The sequence below is a fragment of the Microplitis mediator genome, chromosome 1 (assembly GCF_029852145.1).
Source record: "Microplitis mediator isolate UGA2020A chromosome 1, iyMicMedi2.1, whole genome shotgun sequence".
NCBI lineage: Eukaryota > Metazoa > Arthropoda > Insecta > Hymenoptera > Braconidae > Microplitis > Microplitis mediator.
In genome coordinates this window covers 14,680,782-14,705,165 of record NC_079969.1, presented here as the reverse complement: position 1 = coordinate 14,705,165, position 24,384 = coordinate 14,680,782, and the positions used below count along the sequence as shown (strand labels likewise).

The 24,384-nt window shown below is 35.3% G+C and overlaps 3 protein-coding genes across 11 annotated transcripts in view; all 3 read left to right on the top strand.

Moving 5' to 3' along the window:
- Positions 1-24,384, top strand: part of LOC130677904 (synaptotagmin-7) — a 1,016,663-nt gene that overhangs the window by 37,740 nt on the left and 954,539 nt on the right. The window lies entirely within an intron of this gene.
- Positions 2,334-2,903, top strand: LOC130672696 (uncharacterized). Its single transcript, XM_057477381.1, has one exon. The coding sequence runs from the start codon at positions 2,334-2,336 to the stop codon at positions 2,901-2,903; it is 570 nt and encodes a 189-aa protein (XP_057333364.1).
- Positions 4,484-14,413, top strand: LOC130672687 (uncharacterized). Its single transcript, XM_057477370.1, has 3 exons — positions 4,484-5,121; positions 13,831-14,046; positions 14,410-14,413. Exons 1-3 carry the CDS (start codon positions 4,484-4,486, stop codon positions 14,411-14,413), a joined length of 858 nt encoding a protein of 285 aa, XP_057333353.1.

The following is a 24,384-nucleotide window of genomic DNA, read 5'->3' as shown; positions in this document are numbered from 1 at the left end:
ATTCTCACACGGCGAGGTGACAAGACTGCTGTTGCGAATGAGACACGGATAAGCCGTAGTTCTCAGAATTGCTCGAAGAAATAAAATAAAAGATGAAATAATATATTATTTCGGTAACGTGTTAAATTACACGATCAAATAATTATTACGCGTAATTAGTTATTTAATTTATTATTAGTACGTACGCACTGTACTTATTTATTAATTATTGCACTCGTACACTTTGTTCAGATTCGCGCCGATGCTTCGGCTTGTTCACGAACTCGGTTATTGTCGGTCGCACTTAATTGTCGCGAATTATTGTTCGTTGATCAAACTCGGATTAATCTTAAATGTCGTACATCGAATTGTTCAAACGTCGAAATCGAATTCTGTTCATTTGGTCGGGTCGAATTGTTCAGATAAAAAAACGTGGCCGTTCAGTACGGCGTCTATCCCGGATCTCTCGTTTTAATCCATGCGTTGGATCGCTTCCACGGTCGAAGTCGAAATTTTTGCTCATAGGTGTCACCAGAATTGGCTCACCCGATAACTATTTATTTTATTTAAATAATTTCAAGACTCGGGTCGATGTCGAATTTTTTCTCATGTTACAATATATATATTTTTTTTTTAGGTAAAGAGCATTAACTTTTCTTCAAGAATATGTATCTTGACCGAAAAAAAATTTCATATTTCTAGTAGTTACAAAAACCCAAAATAGAAACAAAGAATTTAAAAAACAAATCAAGGTTTAAGGCACTGTTACAAGGAAACAGCTCGTTTTAGGTCAATTTACTAGGAGAAATTTTTTGTAGGAAATTTAATTTCCTTCAAGAATATACATTGCTTAAATTTTTCAAATAGATGACTTACAAGTTTTGGGTAAAAATTGAAATTCTGTCAAAAAACCAAAAGTCGTAACGATACACCTCTTAATATGAATATTAAGGGCTCAAACTTGTACAATATTTTTTTTTTCTCATCAGGAATAATATTTTCACAGTATCGAAAGAAAACAAGAATAGTTGATTTTTTTTGCCCAGTCTAATATATGTATATGTTGCTTTGCTACAATAATAAGTGATCGATTAATTTCTGCAATCTACGCCGAACATCGATTTATCTATTTTCCGTCTATACTTCATTTGTGAAGACACAATAAGTTATACCGCTGAACTGCATACACGCATCTAAGCAATTCTATTGTATTCTCAAATTTTACTGTGTTAAATTCGTTCGTTAAATAAAATAATTATTTAACATAATTAGTTGGTTTAATGGAGTTATTATATTTAATATTACCTTAACCACCAAATTGGTGACCCCGACGTGATCTGTTTTCAAGGGAAGCGTCAAACTCGTGTGTTACACAGTGTATAAAAATTTCGCGAGATTGCGTGTCGTTTTGCTGCGAATATTTTGTCGCGTTGCCGATTAAACGGCGAGACCGTGATTTTTTTAACAGTTACTTTTGTGTGAATTTATTTTTGAGTTAATTAGTGCAGTGAATTTTTTTTATCATTGTGCAGTTTTTATCTTTTATCACCGCTGGTGCATTGCGGGGCATCTTATAAACGTTATGCCGCATCAGCGTTGATTCATGGGACCTTTAGTGCGAATCGAATAGTGATTATAGTTTTTGCACGCCGTAAATTAAATTGCCTATTTTGTACAGTGTCGCGTTAAATTTTCCGGTAGCTACGCCATCGGAAATAGTTTCGGGGATTAAGCCAGAGACTCAGCCGAACATTCCTGAGTGGCGAGTCATCGCTGGATACGGATAAAAATTAAAATAAAATAATTTTAAGTACAGGTGAGATTATTATTTAAAATATTATTTTTATCTTTTATACTTCGAAATGTACGCATCCGCCGCAGAGAAAATCGCTGATTTGCGTAAGCAACTTGCACTGTTGACTGCTGAGCTTAGCAAAATGCTTATTCAGGAGTAACTTCCGAATACACGATCCAGAGCACACCATCGTCCCCGGAAAGTTAGAAAATTTGACTATTGCTGGTACTATTACTAGATTGGTAAAAATGCCCGATCATGCGCTCTCGGCTGTAAGTGGCAGGGAAATGCCAACGAGAATCACTAGCGGTGAAGAGTGATTCTCAATCGATTTCAAGCCGATTATTTATTAAAGATCGAGTCACTAGGACCAAGTTTCTCGTGGACACTGGCTTCGATTTATCAGTTTTTCCTCGCGGCTCGATGAAATCGCAAACAACTCCCATAGGTTATCAGCTATATGCCGCAAATGGCACGATTGTCGAAACTTATGGTTTATCATTACAAACGCTAAATCTCGGATTGAGTCGAGATTTCACGTGGAATTTTATTGTTGCCAATGTCACCAAACCAATACTTGGGGGGTGATTTTTTGAGTCATTTTGACTTGCTAGTCGACCTCAAACGCAAATGCTTACGCGACGGCATTACAGGTTTGACATCATCTGGTTATTTCCACGTAACAACATCATTGGACAAAATCAAGGCTGTGGATGGTGATTCCGTTTATATGAAATTGTTACGTGAGTTCGCCGATATCACACGACCTCATCTGTCCGACAATAAGAAAAGGAAACATTCAACGGTGCACTACATTCGGACGACACCTGGTCCACCTGTTTCTAGCAAAGCCCGTCACTCATCGCCTGACAAATTAAAAATTGCTCAAGAGGAGTTCCGTAAAATAATTAAGCAAGGCATTTGTCAGCTATCGCAGAGTGCTTGGTCTTCGCCATTACACATGGTCCAGGAAAAGCACGGTGGATGGAGACCATGTGGCGATTATCGCCCATTAAACGACCGTGCTCTTATCGATAAATATGCGCTTCGATATATGGATGATTTTGCCAAGTATTTACATGGGAAACATGTCTTCTTTGTTGTCGATTTTACCAAAGCTTTCCTCTAACCTCGAGTAGCTCCAGAAAATACCGAGAAAACAGCTATTATCACTCCATTTGGCTTATTCGAGTTTTTATACATGACTTTTGGACTCAAAAATGCAGCACAGACGTTCCAGAGATTTAACGACTAAATCACCCGTGATCTGGATTTCGTACTTCCATATATCAACGATATACTAGTCGCATCCAAAGACGAAGATGAGCATTTAAATCACGTCAAGATATTGTTTCAACGTCTTCGTGATTACGGACTAGTAATAAACGTTCCGAAGTGCCAGCTCGGCAAAACCGAAGTTGAATTTCTCGGTCATTTAATTAACGAACACGGCATTATACCATTGCCGGAAAAAGTTGAGGCTATCGTTAACCTCCAGCCTCCTAAAACCCTTAAAACACTTCGTGGATTCTTCGGCACAATTAATTTCTACAGAAAGTTCATTAAGAACGCTGCAGAAATTTGAGTGCCATTAAATAAAGTACTAAAGGACCGAAAATCAAAGGATTGCATCCTGTCAACTGGACAGCTGATTTGCAAAACGCCTTTGATGCTGTTAAACGATCTCTCGCTGATGCAACATTCCTCGTGCACCTAAGAACCAACGTGAATTGCGCAGTTTTAACCGATGCATCAGAAATCGAGATCGGTGCCGTGCTCCAGCAACGCGTAAACAATGACTGACAGCCGCTGGCTTTTAATAGCCGAAAATTACAGCCGTCGATCCAAAAATTGTTTACTCATGATCGAGAACTACACGCGATCTACGAAGCCGTGAGACATTTCCGGCATATTTTCGAGGGTCGCCACGTAACGATCTACACAAATCACAAACCGCTCCAACACGCATTTAAACAGCGTACGGAAAAAGCTTCACCATGGCAATTCTGCCATTTGGATTTCATTGGTCAATTTACGACTGACATTAGACATGTGTCGGGCAACGACAATATTGTCGCTGACACATTGCACGAGTCGAAGCATTGTCTACTGCCATTACATCGGAAGAACTTGCCGATGCACAGAAACAAGATCTTGAGCTTCAACAACTGCTGCGACAGACAACGGAATCGACTTCGACAACGGTTTAGCATTGTACTGTGACATTGCGTCAAGTACGGTGCAACCTTACGTTCCAGGATCGCTGAGGAAGAAAGTGTTCAACGCGTTACATACGCTCGCTCATCCTGGAATTAAAAGATCACTTAAGTTGGTCTCTAAACGATACGTCTGGCCGTCGATTAATAAAGACTGCCGTGAATGGGCGAAATCCTGCATCGATTGCCAGAAAAATAAAATTTAAAGACACGTGTCATCGCCGATCGCTAGTTTCGAACCTCCACCTGAACGATTCGAGCACATACACATTGACTTAGTGTCTTCAAAAACGTCAAGAGGCTTCAATCAATGCCTGACTATCATCGACTGATTCACGAGATTTCCTTAGGCTATTCCGTTATCCACGGAACTGCAGAGACGATAGCATATGCACTATCACTGCACTGGATTTCTCTCCACGGAGTACTTAAACGCATTATCTCGGACCAAGGTCCGCAATTTGAATCGTCGTTATTCCAATCGTTAATGAAGATGTATGGAATAAAACACCCACATACGACGCCATATCATCCGCAAGCCAACAGTCTCGTCGAACGTTTACATCGTCAGCTAAAATCAGCACTTTCGTGTCATGAAGAGTCATGGTATGACGCATTACCAGCCGTTTTGCTCGGCTTACGCGCTGCTTGGAAAGACGCCATCCAGACGACCCAAGCTGAATTAGTATATGGTGAGCCAATTCGTTTTCCTGGTGAGTTACTCACTCCCAGTAACAAAACTACACCTCATGATATCATTAATACATTAAAACGTTATTTCAATTCATTGGCATCGGCCGAAATGTCGTGTCATGGCAAGCGTTCTGTTTTCTGTTTCAGAAACCTTAGTACTTGCAGCCACGTACTGGTACGGAATGACCAAGTTGGACCATTTTTCTCGCCGCCGTACGAGGGTCTATTTCGTGTAATAACTCTACACGACAAATATTTTATTGTCGATTTTTGGAGACGACAAATCGCCATTTCAGTAGACAGATTGAAGCCGATTTACGAGGCGAATCCAGCCAACACGGCGACGATGACAACAAACTCCCAGCCGAATAATAATAATAACACAGCAACCCAGACTCAAAAACGCCGAGTCCGGTTTAATATTCAAAATTTACGCGAGTAATTTTTTTTTTTTTTTTAAGTTTTTTTTTTTTACAAAGTAACATTTCACCTTTTTATTATATTCATACATTTACTTATTTATTTATTCATATCATTTGTAAATATTCCAATACTTCAATTATCGTGTATTAAATTTGAGAAAAAACAAAGGGAGTTCTGTAGCGTTGATACAATGATAAGCGATCAATTAATTGCGGGAATCAATCTACGCCGAACATCGATTTTTCTATTTTCCGTCTTTACCTCATTCGTCAAGACACAATAAGTTATACCGATGAACTGCTGTTTAAATAATCAATAATAATTAGATAAGGATGAGATGATGTGGTATGTGTGAATTGTCGGGTAGTGAATAATTTTATTTTTCACTGAATTTTCGTAAATATGAATAATAAATATTTCATTTACACTATTTAAATTTAATGAGAAGTAACAAGCATGAGAAAGCACTTGATAAATTGGTTTAAGTATTTAGTTTAATGAATTATCACTTGCGTTCAACACGTGGCCAAGATGGCGTCGAGGCGCGAACAATGCCGGTACACGCGACGAGACAAATTTAATTGAGAATAAATGAGACTTACTGATGAGAGCAAAATAATATAAGAAATAATTACTTTGAATTATTTCACGCAATATGCAACGATTTAGTTTATGAGAGCGCAATTGATTATTAAGAGAAAACAAGATTATAAATTAACACGAGGCGTCAGCCATGACAAGTGTAAAATATATCTGTGAGAGAGGGCGTTAAAAGAGTGAGAGAGACAGCGCATCCGTCTTCTTCATCCCCACTCGAGCGGTCTTTGCGATGAGAATGCGACTAGCAGAGCCGCCTATGATCGATGAATAATCGACTGTACTGTCGATTATATATCGGCGGTGAGAATTGAAGATGAGAGCGCAAAAGATTTAAACAACTGCATACACGCATCGAAGCATTTCTATTGTATTCTCAAAATTTACTGTGTTGAATGCATCGCGAGTGGGTAACCCCCGCCATTTTGTGCCTCAAAACATCATGGCGGCCACAAAAAGCTCGCAGATTAGAGATCACTAAGTGATAGATGAGGGCAAGTGTTAATAATAGCGTGTTCTGAGATCTTCGTGATTATATTCCTAAGTGGAGAAAGCCCGTATGGGTTGGGGAAGAACTTGCCCCCCACCACTCCTATGCAAGCAGTTCACCAGAGCTGAAGTCTGGTACCATGGGGGATCCATTCCAAGCCCCGCTTCGACCAGAGATGGGAGAAGTGTATGGGTCCAAAATGCGGTCGGTCTCGTGGTGGTTGTTGGTGAGACACCCACATGCAATGCATGCCTAATGGGTAAGTTAATGTGGGCTTATGCTCACATTTCGCTTTTATAATATATGGTAGTGTTAAAGATAGGGACCACACGCAACGCGAGTATGCCCAAAAGGGCGAGGTATCGGCTTCCGGTCGGCGGAGGCGGACTTAGGTCCCGTTACATTAATTAATTGTGTTGAATGCATTCGTTAAATGAATTAATTATTTAACATAATTAGTTGGTTTACTTAATTTATTATATTTAATATTACCTTAACTACCATATATATATATATATATATATATATATATATATATATATATATATATATATATATATATATATATATATATATATATCAGGGATAGGAAGTATGAGTTTTGCTCTTTTTACGAAAAACTCCTCAAGCGAGTATTCCTGTGACTGAATAGCCTAAACTCACTCGCGAGCGATCCCCACTTCTCTATCTAGTTGAGCTCCGAGTGAGAGCGAAAGACATTTTCGGTATTTCGCTCCATTCAGGAATTTTTCGTCGACTCCTTAGAAATGCTCGACTCGCGAGTCGAGTGAGAGCAAGAACTCATGAAGTTACTCCTGAGAGGAGTGAGTCGGCCCAAGACGCTTGACTAAAAACTCCCCCCACCTTTGTTCTTCTCGAAGTTCTCTATACGGAGAGAGGTATCTGCTTTACCATAATGAAACGCCATATGCTAGCGCCCTACACTTGTCGTCGTCATAAATTTCAACTTCTTTCTCATGATCTCATCATACTCACTAATTTTTTTTTCTTTTTTTGTATGAGCAATAATTAAAAAATTTTTTCAGAAATCGATCCGACAATGTGTTTATCAATAAGTTGCGAATTTCGTTAAATGGATAAATAACTTATCGTGTCAAGAACGATTATGCAACTAAAATTAATTTATTTTTCTATCATTCATTTATTAAACTACTAATTCTATTATTAATATTATTATCAATAAAATAAAACTTTTATACAAAATCGACCCGACAATGTATAAATGAATCGGAATTTGCATTTGATTCATATAGAACTTGTAAAGACGATTTTTTTTTTTTTATTGACTTACCGTAATGAAAAAAAAAAAAAAAACTTCATTTTGAAAACGTTCTCGTGATGATTTTTTTAAAAACTATTAATTTATTGTTAATAAAAAAAAATTTTTACTTTGCGAACATTTTATGTTCATGACGTCAGAAACGTTCTGAAATTTTGTGAGGTCATTTAAAACCACAAATTCAACGGGCAAACAATTTGTTACCAGACAAAAAACCTTACGCGACTACTTTTTATTAACAAAAAAACGCGTTTCACGATGCGACCGCGGAAATAAATGGCTTTAAAATAAAAACTGTTTACAGGATCAGGTCATCTAATAACTTTTATTTAGAGGAAGAATCATAGAAACTGTGTACCGAATTTACCATCAAAATATTCGACGCTTTTGAAGTTATTAATGTTTAAAGTCAAAAACGAAAATTTATGAAAAGTTAGCCATAAATATAACTATTAATAATATTTATATATATTGTATATAATGTAATAAACAAATCGTCAAAGTGTAAAAAAAAGAATATGTTAAAATTCTGAGTGTGGAATTTTTAACATTTTTCTGTGTTAATTTAATACACAGGATTTATCTTGTTTAAACAGTCGCAATTGATAGATTTTTTAACACACAAAAATGTTTTTTTATACGAAAGTAACACTTTTTATATGTTACTGTCAAGCCAACATACAAAATACGTTAAAAATAATATCGACTATCACAAAAGAATTCTTGGAAAATTTGTTACTTTTAACATATACGCGTTTTCAGTATGAGGAATTAAAATTTAATTGCTGCGGGACTTATAAAAAATTGGACTTTACATATCTTCGGGAATTTCTAGAGAGAGAAAGTGGGCATAAGACGTAGTGTCTTTCTTCAAATGATTACGTCTGCGCGTATCCCCACGGACAAAGATTATGATCTTTTTTTTTCGTCACCAACTACTGAAATTCTCTCTTTATTTTTTTCTCATTTCTCATTTTGTTATAAATAATATCATCAAAACTTCTAAAAAATAGTTTTTGCAATATAGGTACTAAAAGATCGCAAATTTCCTGAATCGGAAAAATAACTTATCGTTTACAGAACTTTTTTTTTTTAAGTTTATGTCCTTGTTTATAAAAAGCCCAAAGACCGTGGGGATACGCGCATCAGTCGTAATCCTTTACAGAAAGAAAACGTAGTTACGTCTTATGCCCACTTTCTCTCTCTAGCAATTCCCGAAGGTATCTAAAGTTCAATTTTTTCGAAGTCCCGTAGCAAGAAATTTTTCAAGTCCTCATATTGAAAATTTGTAAAGGAAAAATTTAAAAAAATCGACCAAAATTCGTATATACCATTCGATTCAGAATTTCGCGAGATGAATTTCTGTCGTTAAAAAAAAAAAAAATTTCTGTAAGAGTTAAAAATTAGTGAAAAAAAAAATTTTTTTTCTTCAATAACTTTTTTACTAATTGGGCTATCGAGCATAACTTGCCTTCAAGAGAAGCATCTTTTCATCATCTACATGAATTTCTACATATATATGCAAAAATATCAATAATTGTTATAATAATGGCTAATTGCTTATCAATTTTTGTTTTGGACAGTAAACATTAATAATAAAATAACTAAAAAATTTTTGAATGTTTTGATTTGAAAATCAGTATACATTTTTTATGATTCTTACTCTTCAAAATAAGAGCTTAGATGACTTGATCCAATAAATAGCTTTTATTTTAGAGCTGTTTGTTTACGCCGTCGCGCTCTGAAACGCGTTATTCGCTTATAAAAGTAGTCACAAATGGTTTTATTCCGGTGAAAATATTTTTTCGCGGTATTTATAATGTTACGAATAATTCCACGAAATTTCTATACTCTCAATATTTTATACAGTATGACCAAAGCTTTCTTATAAATTTTTAACCTAACGGTTATCTGTTATAGTTCTTTAACTACACGCATTTGTGTATAAGAATTAGCATATTTTCTATTTCTTACAATGCTTATATCTCGTAAACAAATAATGTTATGACAAATATTCTTCTGGACTTTTTTGTTATCCGATTATTAAACTATTCAAATATGTTGTTTCTATATTTTTAAACTTATTTGTTTATGATATTTTGGAATAAAAAATGTATACCCGAATAAGTGTTTTCTTTATACCTCGAATAGAACTTGAAATTAATATTTTTATAATAAGGAACTTCGTTCCTATCTGGTGTCCCACGACACCACACGGTTTTTTTTTCAATTCAGTAGAAATTCTTTAAATTTTTTCTCCGTGCAAAAAATGATTAAAAAAACAAATAAATTTGATAATTAATTTTTTTTTAAATAACAATATCTTTCAATTTGACCTGTAATGAATAATAAATTAATAATTAATCAATGTCTATGACAAAAAAAAAATCAATATTTCGGAACAACTGGTCTCCTTTTAAAATATCATTTCAAAATAATCTTTTTAAAACTTTTATTTTGTCAGAAAAAAAAAAATGTTTTTCTATTCGAAACTTTCAAAGTACATCATTTTACCTCAAATGCTCTGTTTTTTCTTTGAATCACTTATAAACTTGTAATCACTAAAAAATTGAACAAAACAAATTCTTATTTTGAAAAAAAAAATCTGGGCGTCGGTTGGCCCTGCGGGCCAGCCCCTAAACTTCCCGCTGTTTTCGAGCTCAAGGAGCTTGAAAACATCACTGTGAATATATTTTTGAGCTCGAAAATGCTATTACATGCAATCATTTTTTTGTGAGCTTTTCAAGATCTAACAAGTAACATTTTATGCTAGAGTTTAAAAGTTAAGAATCAAAAATCATTAATGAAGAAGCGGCTTTTAAATTTTTATTTTCGATTATAATCTCTGAAGTACATGTATTAAGGCAGAAATCAATGTCAGTGATCAAAATCAAGATTTGAATGAGTTTTGACTTAGGTCAGAGCAATAATATATGGAATATCCGAGAAAAACATTAAAGACTGGGTTTTTCAATTTTTTCCTGACAATATGTTTAAAACTACGGAACAAGTTACATGACATTATATGATGATCGAAAGAATTATATTGAGAAAGAGTTGGTATGATTTCAGACACATTTTAGCACACTATATTTTGATTTATCCGGAAAAAATAACAGAAAATGTTATTTTTTTAACTTTTCAGCGCCGATATCTTTTGAACTAATCAACCGATTAAGATGGTTGAGGTAGCCATTCGATGCGTCTTATAACGTTCTAGAGCTGATTAAAATTTGAAGTCGATCGTTCAAGTCGTTTCTGAGAAATCACTAAAAAACTAAAAAAAAAATTTTTTTTTTTCGCTATTTGCCAATATTTTCGAGTCTACTTGATCAAATGAACTGAAATTTTTAGGAAAGTTGAGGGCCAACAACTTCTTTCGATTGCTACCTCAACCATCCGAATCGATTGATTAGTTACAAAGTTACAAAGAGTTTATACACACACACACATACACACACACACACACATACACTCGGACATCATTCTGAAAATAGTCAGAATAGCTTCCCAGGACTTCAAAACGTCGACATCTGATGAAAACTCGACTTTCGAAAATCAGGGTGAAAACAATAACTTCCCAAATTTTCCCGTTTTTCTCACATAGATGATTTATGAAACTATTTCGTAAAGAAGAAAAATAAAATCATTTTATCTATCATATAATTGTTGAAATAAATAATAATCTAAAAGTAATTAAATATTTTAGAATTATTAACTATATATTCTAAACTTTAATATGAATTCTCATTCCCATATAAGAAAAAAAATTAAAAAATAATGGCTTGATCTGGCTCAATTACCAAGTACAGATTATAAATAGAATATTCTTATTTTTGATTCTATTAGTTATTCGCTAAATAAAATATTCATTTTTTATTTTAATACAAATTTTTTTTTGTTCGTAGAAAAAAACATCATACAATTTGGATTTATAAACTATTAAAAAATAATAAAATTGAATTACTTATTTATCTAAACAATAATTTGATAAATAAAATTATTCCACTTTTCTAATATATTTAATAGTTTACAAAACATATGTATAATTTATCGTTTGTTTTAAAATTCACATTTTTTTATTAACAAAAAATAAATAAATAAATACTTCAAAACTAAAAAAATTTTTTTTTGATTAACTGCAACGCCCCATAAATTTAAAAAAAATATATTAAAAACTATTCTCTGTTTATTAAGAAAATTATATTAAATTTTTATCAGTGTAGGTATAGTAGAATTCAGTGTAGATAAAGTAGAAGACGCTCCCAAATAGCTCTTTCTCAATTTTCACCCCACCACAATTTTAAGTAGTCGATTTAAGCATCAAAGTTTCGCTCCTTTAAGGAGTTTTTGCTATAAGAGTTTCTCTTGAAAAACTCCTTAGTGAGTAACTCGTAGAAGAAGTATTACTCGTGACGAGCTACATTCTCTTGCTCTTCGTTAGAGTTACTCATCATCAGAGCGATGAGTAGAAAGAGTTTAAGCATCTATATTCTCATGCGTCCGAATCCTACAATGAGTTTAACTCCTAAGGAGTGGGGAGTTATCAAGGAGCGAGCGGCTTTTGAGGAGTTACTTTTTATCCCTGATATATATATATCATAGATGTATATATGTATTAGAATGGGCCAAAATAATCGACTATTTTTTTAAAGTACATCGAAAATATAATTTAGGATGACAAAAAAAATTTTTGTCCAAATTTGAGCCCTTAAAATTAAGAGGTGTATCATCGAAATTTTTGATTTTCTATTAATGAACGGATTTTTGTCTGATAACTCTTAAACCATCGAGATAAACGAAATTCCCTTGGAAATATTCCTTGAAGGAAATTACAAGATCTACAAAAAAAGGTATGATTGAAGTTTTACATTAGATGAACCGTTTGCTTAGAATCATGCCTTAAACATTGGAATGATTCTACAATTTGAGTGTTTAACTTGGAAATTTTTTAATTAATGTAACAATCAGTATCTGAAAAGAAGCCGACAAACATTCTTGAAGGAAATTATATGCTCTGCAAGAAAAGTCTCTTAAAACTTATTGCTAAAATCACTTTTTCGAAAATTATTCAAGGTTGAAGTTAAGTCAAAACGACTTCAGTAGCCTTGAATAACTTTTAAAAGAGTGAATTGATTTCTTTATTTATTTACTTATTAGTTTATTTATTTATTTAAATAAAATGTCAAGGTGACGGCCGAATGGCAAGATTACATTGAAAAATTCCAGTGAAAAGTACACATAAGTATATTAGGAATTCCACATCAAGTCACCGAGTTTTCGACTCGACCCTTTTCGATTTCTCTCATTTTTTGAGGAGTTTTAGTACGAATTGAAAGCACCTTCCACGCCATTTTTGAGCCTTTTATTGCGAATCTTTGTTAAGTTATCGATCTTTTAAAATTTTCGACAAAAAAATTTCAATGCCGATAAATTTGTGATAAATATTGATAATCTAAAAAAATCGGGCATCGATTTTTTCAATTTTGAATTTAGTTTCAGGAAAAAAATAGAAAAAAAATTGAATCAAGTCATTAACACCAAGTTAATCGTCTTTTTTGTAAAGTCTGAAGCGTACGATTTGTTTCAAAAATATTAAAAAATTTCTACTTTGTATTACAAAATTTTTAAGCCACAATTTAAAGTGTGCACATCGTTTTTTCTATTTTGAAGAAATTTTTTTTTTATTTTTCTGATCAATTTATCTTAAATTTTATTTATTTGTCCGAATATCATCTAAAAAATTTTTTATTCAACGCAAACCTGATTTGCGCACTTTATGACATCTGCGTTGCGATCCCTAAACGGCTGTTTACCAACTGGTGCAAAGAAGTTGTGTGAAATCAAAATAGATGTCCTCGACTTTCACCGGCGTTGTAAAAAGTGAATGGTGAAATAACATTTCACCACGCGTCTCAAGATTTTTAAGGGGTTATATCCACTTGTGATTTTCAAAAAATCGAATTATTTTTTTTGTCATTTTTTGAATGTACATATATTCAAGAATATTCTCTGAAAATTTCAAATCGATCCGACAATTAGTTTCGGAGATATGAGCGTATTAGTAAGGACGTCTCCGAGCGTTCGAAAGTAGGCAGCGCGCGAGCCGGAGTAGCAGCTATTTCTCGTAGCCGCTATACTTTTGTTCTCGACTTATATTGTGTTTGGGACCCTAAAATAATAATACAGAAGGTCTAGTTTATACCTGAAACCTATGTTGAGGAATTTTAAGTTAAAAATATGTGAATTCATCAGTTAAAAGTGATTTCCACGTAGACAAGTTGTGTTTGTGCTCAGTTCGTGTATTTCTCAGTGTGTAAAGTTTAATTAATTCAAGTAAATGTTATATGAGTGCTATGGGATTATCACTTGGACCCAATGTTCATTCCTACGCGAGTAAAGACGACGCAGAGCGCATCTCAATTTCGGACGCAATATCGCAAGGGTCGACGCGCGAGGGGAGAATGGCTCGTAGACAACAACAATTAAACATTTTGGAGGAGAACGACGAAGCAGATGGTTCCTCTTATGATGCTGGAATAGATGACACGATGTAAGTTGAAAAAAAAAATTTTAATTTAGTGTAAATCGTTCCCGAAACTTTAAACGCGTTTATCTCAAAACCGTGTTTTCAGAGTCGGTGAGCAAAATTTCTCCGAAACCGCTAAACCGATCGGTTTGAAATTTTTACACGACTTACTCAGATATATTTTTCAGGTAATGATCGAAGGAATAAGGTTTTGGACAATAATTTCGATTTTTTAAGCCACTTCGAAGTGAAAAATTTTCATGAAAAATTGAATTTTTTTTTTGAGCAGCCGCCATTTTGTCAAAAATCAAAATTTTGACTAGACCTTCGATCATTACTTGTATTTATTTATTACAAAACTGAATATTTTTGGTTTTTGGTTTTCAGATAATTTGGACCAGAGATATCTTGCTCACCGCCAAGCACCTTTTTTTGGAGGTCTCTCCGCAGATCATCTACAGGAGCTAGGGGATCCAATATTTTTTTAAATAAACCGCTGATTGTTAAAGTACATTAAATTCTGTTTAAGTACATTTTTTCCATTAATGTATAAAATAAAATGCCTCTTGGAAAAAAATTCACAAAAAAACGCGTTTTTTCTGCCTCGCAAGTGGATATAACCCCTTAACTGAGCTCCATCTATTAAACATCGTAAAAACTCAATGAACGACTTTAAGTTTTTTGTCTAAATCCATGTTGAACAGCTAGTACACTAAATTGGTTACTTCAATTCATCATATGGGGAGTGGGTTATACCGCGTGGTTGTGTTGTATTTATTTTGTTAATAAATATTGGAATTAATAATTAAAACATCCGATTGAATTTTAAATCAGTCAAATATGAATTCTGAATTTTAAAGCCGATAGTTTGTTGTAATTTTGTGGGTGCACCGTGTCGCTAAACAGCCACAGACTTTGCTTCGCACATTGTCATTAATCGCGTGAATCAGACAATTGTTGAATAAAATATAGTGCATAGTAGCACACTCAGATAATCTTTATCCGGCAAGCAAAATGATTTTAGCACACGTCTTCGGGTCTTGTACACGGGCCTACGACTCGTGCTGAAAACATTGCCCTCACCACATAAAGACTATCTTAGTATTCTAACTTTACAATATAATATTTTGCATTTCATTGTAAGAAAGTACGTCTCTGATTGGTGAAAAATAACACTACAAAGAATAAGTATCGCGAAGAACGTCCACATTATTCGTGAAAAATATGACGAATCTACACATTTTTATCTACACAAAGATAAGCGAAATACAACTTACTCAATGACTCACTCATCACGAGATCTCCGAAACTGTATGGCCTATGAACTCGAAATTTGGCATACATAATCCTTTCACAACGTAGACGCTCACTAAGAACGGATTTTATGAAACTTCTACTTAAAATTGACTTCTTGGCTATTTACCGAATCCTCGCTCCTCATTGGCTAACGACCAAATGCTCTCTGATTGCCTACTACTAGATGGTGTAGCAACTATTGCCATAGCAAGTGTTGCCATGGCAACCGGTACCATAGCAACCGTTTCCATAGCAAAATAAAAATTACTGACAGACTGAAAAAATTGATGGTGTAATTTCCTATTCTAAATCGATACTTGTGGGGCTAAGCGGAGGCGTAAGAAATAAAAATTTTCACGTTTTTTGGCCAAGAGACCTCCAAACTTGAAAGTCGAAATGAATATTACCAACAATACGAGAAAATCGATAGGTAATTTTTTTTTATAAAATCGATTGTTATAGGCGTTTGCGGGGGCCTAAGAAATAAAAATTTCCACGTTATTTTGACTAAGAGACCTACAGACTTGAAATTTAAAACGAATATTATCACCATTACAGGAAAATCGGTAGCTCAATTTTTAACTTCCCACTAAGAAAATTGGAAATTTTCTGAAAATTCGGGAAGTTATTGGTTTTACTCCGATTTTCAAAAATCGAGTTTTCATCAGATGTCAACGTTTTAAAGTCCTAGGAAGCTATTCTGACTGTTCCTAGAAGGATGTCCGAGTGTCTGTATGTATGTGTGTGTGTGTGTGTGTGTGTGTGTGTGTGTGTGTGTGTGTGTGCGTGTGTGTGTGTGTGTGTGTGTGTGTGTGTGTGTGTGTGTGTATGGATGTAAGCTCTTCATATCTTTTTAATGAATTGACCGATTGAGATTTTTGAGGTTGCAATCGAAAGAGTTTGTTGGCCGTCAATTTTTCTGAAAATTTCAAATCGATTGATCGAATGGACTCTAAGATATAGAAGAAATACAAAAAAAAAAAATTTATTTTCAGTTTTTTTTAAATTTTTCAGAAATGGCTTGATCGATCGATTCCAAAATCTAATCAGCGCTATAATTTAATAAAACGCGCCGATTGCCGCCTGAACCATCAAAATCGGTTTATTTGTTCGAGAGATATCGATCGAGAAAGAAATGGTAAAAAACGGTTTTTTTCGATTATTTTCGAAGCGACTCATCCGATCAATTTATAACGAATACTGTTTTTAAATTCGCGACGGAGACGCGAACAACCCCAGTACCGTATGCGGTCACCCACGTGTATAACAAAAAAAAAATTATAAGTTCAAAAGTCCGGAAAAATGAAGTAATGATAAATGTCACTTCAATTAATTTTTAAATTTTTAAATAAATAATAGTGTTATCAAATTACAATTAATAAAATAAGGGTGTGCCTGGACCAGCTCCTCAGGCTGGATTATGCACGTAGGCGCCAGACCGTTTCTATAAAACGGACAAAATATTTTATCAGGGGGAAAATTTTGCGAGGAAAGATCCGAGCGAGTAGCCAGTAACAAGGCGGATAAAATCGATCGAAATTAAAAGAAAAGAAATAATCAGAAAATAATAAGCACAGTTAAATATATATAAAATAATAAATCAAATTAAATACAGCAGAAAAAAGACCCAGGAAAATAAATGCCAAGTATTTCCTCGAAAATTGTTGGTTAAATTATTTATATCAATACCAAATAGATTTTTGGTACAATAGATTAATTTTAAGAACAAAAATTATAATCGTTAATTAACCCCTGGGGCTAGAATCTACATAATGCAAAAATAATTCCAAACTCAAATCCAATATTTAAATCAATAATAATCATTAATATATTATAATAACTTCATTAAATAAAATAAATATTTCATCAAGATTAATTAATATCAATAAAAGATAATCACAATTTTAAACCTTCGGTTACCCCTTTACACTTTATAGGGGGAGAAAGATATCGTCCACTCTCACTCTCATTCACCAATTTTCCAAAATTATAACATAAATTAGTTTAAATAATCAATTATCCCTCTTTCAATAATTATTTATAGTTATATACATTAGGGTGGCCCAAAAAAACCGACTATTTTTTTTTTCGAGTCTCTAATTAAAATTTGTTGGTTTAAGATGTTTCAAGACGCCTCTCCGAAAATCAGCTCGATAAAAAATTTTAAAGAGGTCGCTCACGAATTTTGAAAATATCAAAAATGATCGAAATTAGGATTTTTTTTGTTCTAAATATCTTCTTTCTCGTGGCAGCTATTGTTCATATTTGTGAAATCATGACTACCCTGAAAATTTCAGCTCAAAATTAAAATGTTTAAACGTCGCTCAAAAATTTTGAATGTTTCCGAGTACTGTCTCTTGGATGTTTTCGAGCGACCCTTGAATATTAATAATAAACCTTCTCAATTTTTTTACCATCAATTTGTATCATAATGAATAAAAATACAACCCGAGAAATAGAAATAATAAGTTATTTACATACTTTTTTATTTTTTAATTCAATTTGTAGGTTTTTTCGCTTATTCAAAACTTACCCAATTTTATTGTTTAAGACTGTCCTGTATATTTTTGGTTATGCAAAAGTTATATTTAAGTGAAATGACAGTAATTGAGTTATAAAAAAATACAAAAACTAATTCGAAGTATTAGTTACATATTATTAGTTAATATTCAAAATTCTTGAGCGCCGTTTAAATATTTAGATATTGGGCTGAAATTTTCAGCATAGTCATAATTTTACAGATATAAAATATTGCTGCTACGAGGAAGAAAAAATTCAGAAACAAAAAATCCTAATTCCAATCATTTTTGATATTTTCAAAATTCGTGAGCGACCTCTTGAAAATTTTTTATCGAGCTGATTTTCGGAGAGGCTTCTTAAAACATCTTAAACTAACAAATTTTTATTGGAGACTCAAAAAAAAAAATAGTCGGTTTTTTTGGGCCACCCTAATATATATAATATAAATTACTTGACCGCTGGGGTACACAAAAACTGCAAATTATGCACAGAAAAGAAAAATATAAATACTAATAACTCGGGTTTAATTATTTAAATAATAATCAAAACTATCATAAATAATAATAATAATTCCGCTTTATAATTATTATTATTGTTCAGGAATTTTTCCCCTGAACTATTACGTCGTCGACTCAGGAATTTTCTCCAGAGCCGGCGTATAGCTATAGCTATAAGTATAGATATATGTATCTATATATATATATCTATACAGTGAACTGCTGCAAGCGCGCAATTTCCAATATCTAAATTATAATTTAAATAAAATATAATTATTTTATCATCCCCAATTCTTTCTATATATTTAAATGTATCATTCAGGGGTAGCGAAACACAAAATCAGCCAAATTATTCACGGGTGTGTAAAACACATGTGAATTTACGTCGCGAATACCAACAATTCCCGGGGAGGTTATCAGTAGTAATGCATTAGAGGGGAATACAAGAGTACTTACTCGATATTGTTTTCCGAATAAATCCACAACTAGTACTGGAACTCAATCACCCGGTAAATTTTTACTTTTATTTAATTAATTGCTGTTAATTGCGACAAAAAAAATGAAACGTAATTACGACGTATATTAGACTTTACTATAACGACAACGTGTGCTCACTTTGATTATCCGTACCTTTCTGCCTACTTTTTGGGCCGGCCACTTGTTGGCCACCCACGTGGCGCAACAATCGCCCTTAATTACTATTATTATTGTTATCTAGCCCTGGGCCTTTTTAAATAAATTAAATAAATTATAATTCCGGGAAAAAATGTTTTTATAAAATTTTATAAAATCATATAAAATTTTATACAATTTTATAAAATTTTGTAAGATTAGATAAGATTTTACAGCAAAATTTTATAAAAATTCTTATAATAATAATAATAATTCATTTGCCCTTTTATCAGGGGTACACATAGCGGACCCCCGTTCCGCATACAATAATCTTACAAATAATCTTACATTCTAGAATTTACAGCAAATCAACTTATCCTCTACTACATAAACTTTCAACTCTTATAGCTAGCCAAAACTATCCATCCTCAGCACACTACAATATTTCCTCTCACACTTATAAACCTAATGGCGGGAAAAAGAAACACCTTTGGTGGAAAGAAAAAACCGCCTCACGCTTCTACTACACTCTTTCATCCCTCACACACGCACTCCGGGACCTCCGCTTCCGCTGCCTTCATACTAATTTTCCCCTTTACTTATTCCACCCCGAGATCCCCCAAAGCAATTCAATACCCTTTAGCCAACTCTCACCTTGCCCCCCCTCCCCCAATACCTGCTTCCTCATTTCCTGCCATCCTTTTTCCAACCCAAAACCCGAACATACCTCCCAGACATGCTCCCACGTCTCCCTTTCCATCCCGCAGACGTTACAGAGTCTATTATCCCTTTTTTCCCAGTACCTATTCCCTTTTAAACAGTCTCCTAGCCTGAATCTAGCAATCCTACTTCACCTTTCCTCACTCCAACCTTTTTTAAGGTATCCCAGAATCCCTGCGCTTTTAACAAACTTGTACTCTCCGTTGCTTCTTGAGCTCCATATTTTCTCCCACCTCTCCCTTTCTTGTTTCCGTTTATCCATTTTTACAAACGCTTCCCCTCTCATTTCTCCTTCTTCCCACCTCCTTTCAACCTCCATAAGATTTAGCTCTCTATCCTCATAAAAGTCTCTCCTTTCCGCTTCCCACCCTCCTAGCCCTCTTCCTGCCCTAATTCTCTTTCTCATTTCCATTCTGCATCTCCACGCAATCGGCCCTCCTCCCCCCTCCTTAACTCTTTTCTCATAACTCCAAGCCCTCATCCCAGCCTTACCTTCCAAGCGGTCTCTCTGCAGTTCTTCTCTCACCAAGTATCCCGCCACCCTTCTCGAGACCTCTAGCACCCATCTCAGGTATCTTTCCTGGATTCTTTCTATCTCCTCTCTACCTTTCCACCCCCAAATTTACACGCCATATCTCATCACTGGCCATACCAATCTGTCAAACAACCATAATCTTCTAGCCCAATCACCTCCAAATTTCCATTTACCTATACCCCAAATCTGGCCTAAAATCCTCGCTCCCTTTGCTACTCTTTCTCTCACATGTTCTCTCTGATCACCATTCATCCTTACAACATAACCTAAATACGTGTATCTATCAACTTCTTGGATTTCTTTTCCCTCCCAGATCCACCGTACCTTTCTCTTCCTGCCACCACCTTTTCTGCATCTTAAAATCTTAGTCTTTCCTACATTTACCTCTAACTTCTTTCTTGTCACAAATCTCTCCAGTGTTCTTATCATTCCCTTCATATCATCCTCATTTTTGGCCAGCAACGCTATATCATCTGCATACGCTAGCGAGCGCACTTTCTTCCCCCCCGCTAACTCCACCCCTCCCCACCTGCCTTTCTCTAATTCCTCGTCTAGATCCGCTAAAAAGAGTACGAAGAGTAACGGGCTTAAAGGACACCCCTGTCTCACCCCTTTCTCCGTCCAGAATCTTTCTCCTAGCTCCTTATCAATCCTCACTCTACCACACGTTTCCTTCAGCACCTCGTCGCATCTTCTCACCAAACTTTCCCTCACTCCTCTCTCCCTCATAGCCACACTTAGTTCTCTCCTGTCCACCGTATCGAACGCCGCTTTGAAATCAACAAACAACACCAATACTTTCCCTTTATCTTTATCCATTTCCCGGTTGATCAAATAATTTAGAACGTAAATGTTATCTATGGTCCCTCTCCCTTTCCTAAAACCAGCCTGAGATTCTGGCAACAGCCCTTTACTCTCCACTTCTACCTTGAACCTCTTCTCCAGAATTCCCACATACACCTTATACGCAGTTTGCATTATCGTAATCCCCCTATAATCCTCCACCTTAGTCCCATCACCTTTTTTCCTAATAGGCACAATCACACCATTTTTCCATTCATCCGGCCATCTCTCCCCACGCCATACTCTTTGACATATCCCCCAGAGCTCTCTTAGCACTTCCCCTCCATACTTCCAAACTTCATTCGGTATACCATCCACCCCTAACGCCTTAAAGTCCTTTAGCTTACCCACCACGTCTCTAACTTCTTTGAAATCAATATCTTCTTCTGCATCCACCTCCAGTCTCTCACTACATTCAACCATCAATTCTCTCTTTTCCTCTACTCCCCCAAGCACTTTCCTAAAGTGCTCATCCCATTCGTCTATCTTAATCTCTTTATTTATATTCTCTCTCTTTTTTCTTCCCTGATTAACTACTTTCCAAATTTGAGACTCGGATTTCGCATTGCATACATATTCCTCCCACTTCCGCCTTTCAGCCTCTTTTTTCTCTTCACACAATTTCTCATACCTCTTTTTCTGCCGCAGATACTCTTTCTTTTCACCTTTCCCACGTTTAAATTTATTTAAGGCTCTCCTTAACTTTCTTTTCTCATCCTTGCATTCCTCATCCCACCACCCCCTGTTTCCTCCGCTTTTTCCACCTCCCTTGTTCACTTCCCTTAGCGCACTTTTGATTCTTCTTTTAAGCCCTCCCCAGATCTCTTTCACTTCACCTCCTGCAACTTCACCCTCTCCAAACTCACGCTGGAACGTATCTTTACCTTCTTCAGACCACACGCCTCTTCCTGACATCTCTATCCGTTTTTTCGTCGCATTGTCTGACCTTTTCCCACGCGCTTTCAACTCCACCACCACTGGGAGATGATCCGAATCGGTCCTATCTTCTACTATTAAGCCCTTAACCTTATCCCTGCATCTTTCATCAATCAGGACTAAGTTTATAACCGAGCAGCCTCTTTGCCCTATGAAAGTCCATGCACCCTCCTCGTCCCCAGTCACGCACCCATTCAGGATTGCCCAGCCTCTTTCATTTATAAGCTTACAGAGCTCTCTACCTTCCTTGTTAATAACCTGATCTCTGGAATTTCTAACTACAATATCCATTTGATCTCCTAAACCCATAAACCCTCCTTCGTCTCCAGTTCTCACATTAAAATCACCACCAATTAATATTTGGTTTTCCCACACTTCATCCATCCATTTATTCATGAGATCCTTCTTTCTTTCTAAGTCTCCATTTACGTAGACCCCAACTACCCACCACCACTCTTCTCCTAACTTAACCTTTTTTTCCACCCAACCCTCCACATCCCACTTACCCCTTTTTCCTATTTTAATTCCTTCTTTTACCCCTATCAGGATCCCTCCTTTTGCCCTCCCTCTACCCGTGGTCGTTATCGCCTCCTGGATGTCCCACATGAACCCCCTTTTGCAAGAGTCTCTTATAGCTCTCTCTTTCATTGCCTCATCAATAATAATCCTTCTTATCCTTCTTTCTTCAAAGGTCAGGTCGTCTTCTACCCTTATTTTCTCCCCTTTCAGTTTGCTCTTTGCTACCATAACTTCCCTTTTCCTGTCAAACCCTTCCAATTCAACTAGGATCAGACCTTTACCTTCCTTATCCAACCCTCCAATCTTTCTCATACTTTTTCTCCCCCCCAGTGACCTCCATTTTAGCCCATACCCTGTCTACTTCCCTTCTCCAATCCACTCCCGCATTCATATTGACTCCTTTTACTATAACATTCATTCTTCTTGCCTCTCTTTCTCTCCTTTCCGCTACCGCTTCCAGGTTTCTCAACCTTCTTTCAGTCTCCTTATCAATCATACCACCAATCTCCATTGCATTTTCTCCTAAAGTTCCCCCTCTGTTGCCCTGCTCTAATTTTTCCATCCTTTCCTCTAGGCTTTCTAACCTACTACTCATCTCCAGCTTCTCCTCCTCCCATTTCTTCATGAACTCCTCTCTCTCCTTTTTACCTTCCTCTCTCAATTGCCCGACCTCGTGACTAACCTTCTTACATTCATCCTTAATCCTCTGTTCTAACTCCTCTAACTTTTTCATCAGCGCCTCCATTTCTTCCGGCTTCAGCGTTTTCTTTTCCGCGTGAACCCTGATTTGCAATCTACTTTTCTTTAGAATCTCCCTGTCTCCCTTATCCTTCGCTAGCACACACTCTCCTTCTACCTCCCTAACTCTTTTACCCCCTGCCAATGACTCCTCCAAGTCACCAGTACTCGCCGTTCTTTCCAACCTACAATCTGCCTGAAACCAATTCAAAATTCCCGCCTTTTTTCCCTCTTTATCATCCGGCATAACTTTTCACCCAAACCCTACCTTATCTACCTCTTTCCTTGATGACTTACTAACACGCCTCTACTTCTAACTTTCACCACCGCGACACCTACACTCTACCTCTACCCTCATATATATATATATATATATATATATATATATATACTTAGATATCATAATAGCACAATTTGCTTTAGTAAAAGTTTACTTACAAAAATTTCGTTGAATTGTTCGTCAAATTTCCGTCAAATTTGGACTTTTCTATTTTTTATGACAATTTGAATGCAACTTGCTATTTAATTTGACGTAAATTTACTACCCGAATTAGAATGCAAATTTACTTCAAAAGTTTGACTAGAAAAAAGTTGTCGTCAATTTTCAGGCAAATTTTATGTCAATTTATTGTTAATTTGACTTGAAAGATTGTTAAGTATTTTTTTACCGTCAAATTGGAGACAATTTTAGGTATAAATTCCCTTACCTTCTAAAATAGTTAGAATGAACATTACCGACTTTTTTTTTTGTAAAAAGTTTCCTTTAAATTGAAGCAAAATTAACCGTAAATTTGTATTTTCAAGTTTTGCTGTCAAATTGTCAGCAAATTTAGGCATTAAAATTCAGGTAATTTCAACACCAAATTACCGTCAATTTCAAGCTAAAATGGCTATTTGGGTAGTCAGGTTTGCCGAGTCAATGTTTGTTCAGCAAAAATTATCATTAACTTGACGACAAGCTGTTGCCAATTATATGAGATATTTCAACTTTTGACTACAATATGAAATTGAAAGGAAGTGTTGATGGAAAGTTGTGGAAAAGAATCTGAAGAAATACAGTTATTTTGATTGAGTGGAATCCCTGATAGCCAGAGTTTCTGATCAAAAAGTTGGTGTACCTGAGTTGCGACCAACTTGACGAAAAGT

What these genes read in the sequence shown, in the direction of transcription:
- LOC130672696 (XM_057477381.1), top strand. Translation starts at nt 2,334, where the DNA reads ATGTCACCAAACCAATACTTGGGGGGTGATTTTTTGAGTCATTTTGAC.
- LOC130672687 (XM_057477370.1), top strand. Translation starts at nt 4,484, where the DNA reads ATGTATGGAATAAAACACCCACATACGACGCCATATCATCCGCAAGCC. An exon ending in AATATTCAAAATTTACGCGA is followed by an intron (nt 5,122 to 13,830) that starts GTAATTTTTTTT and finishes AATTAATTCAAG; the next exon opens with TAAATGTTATATGAGTGCTA.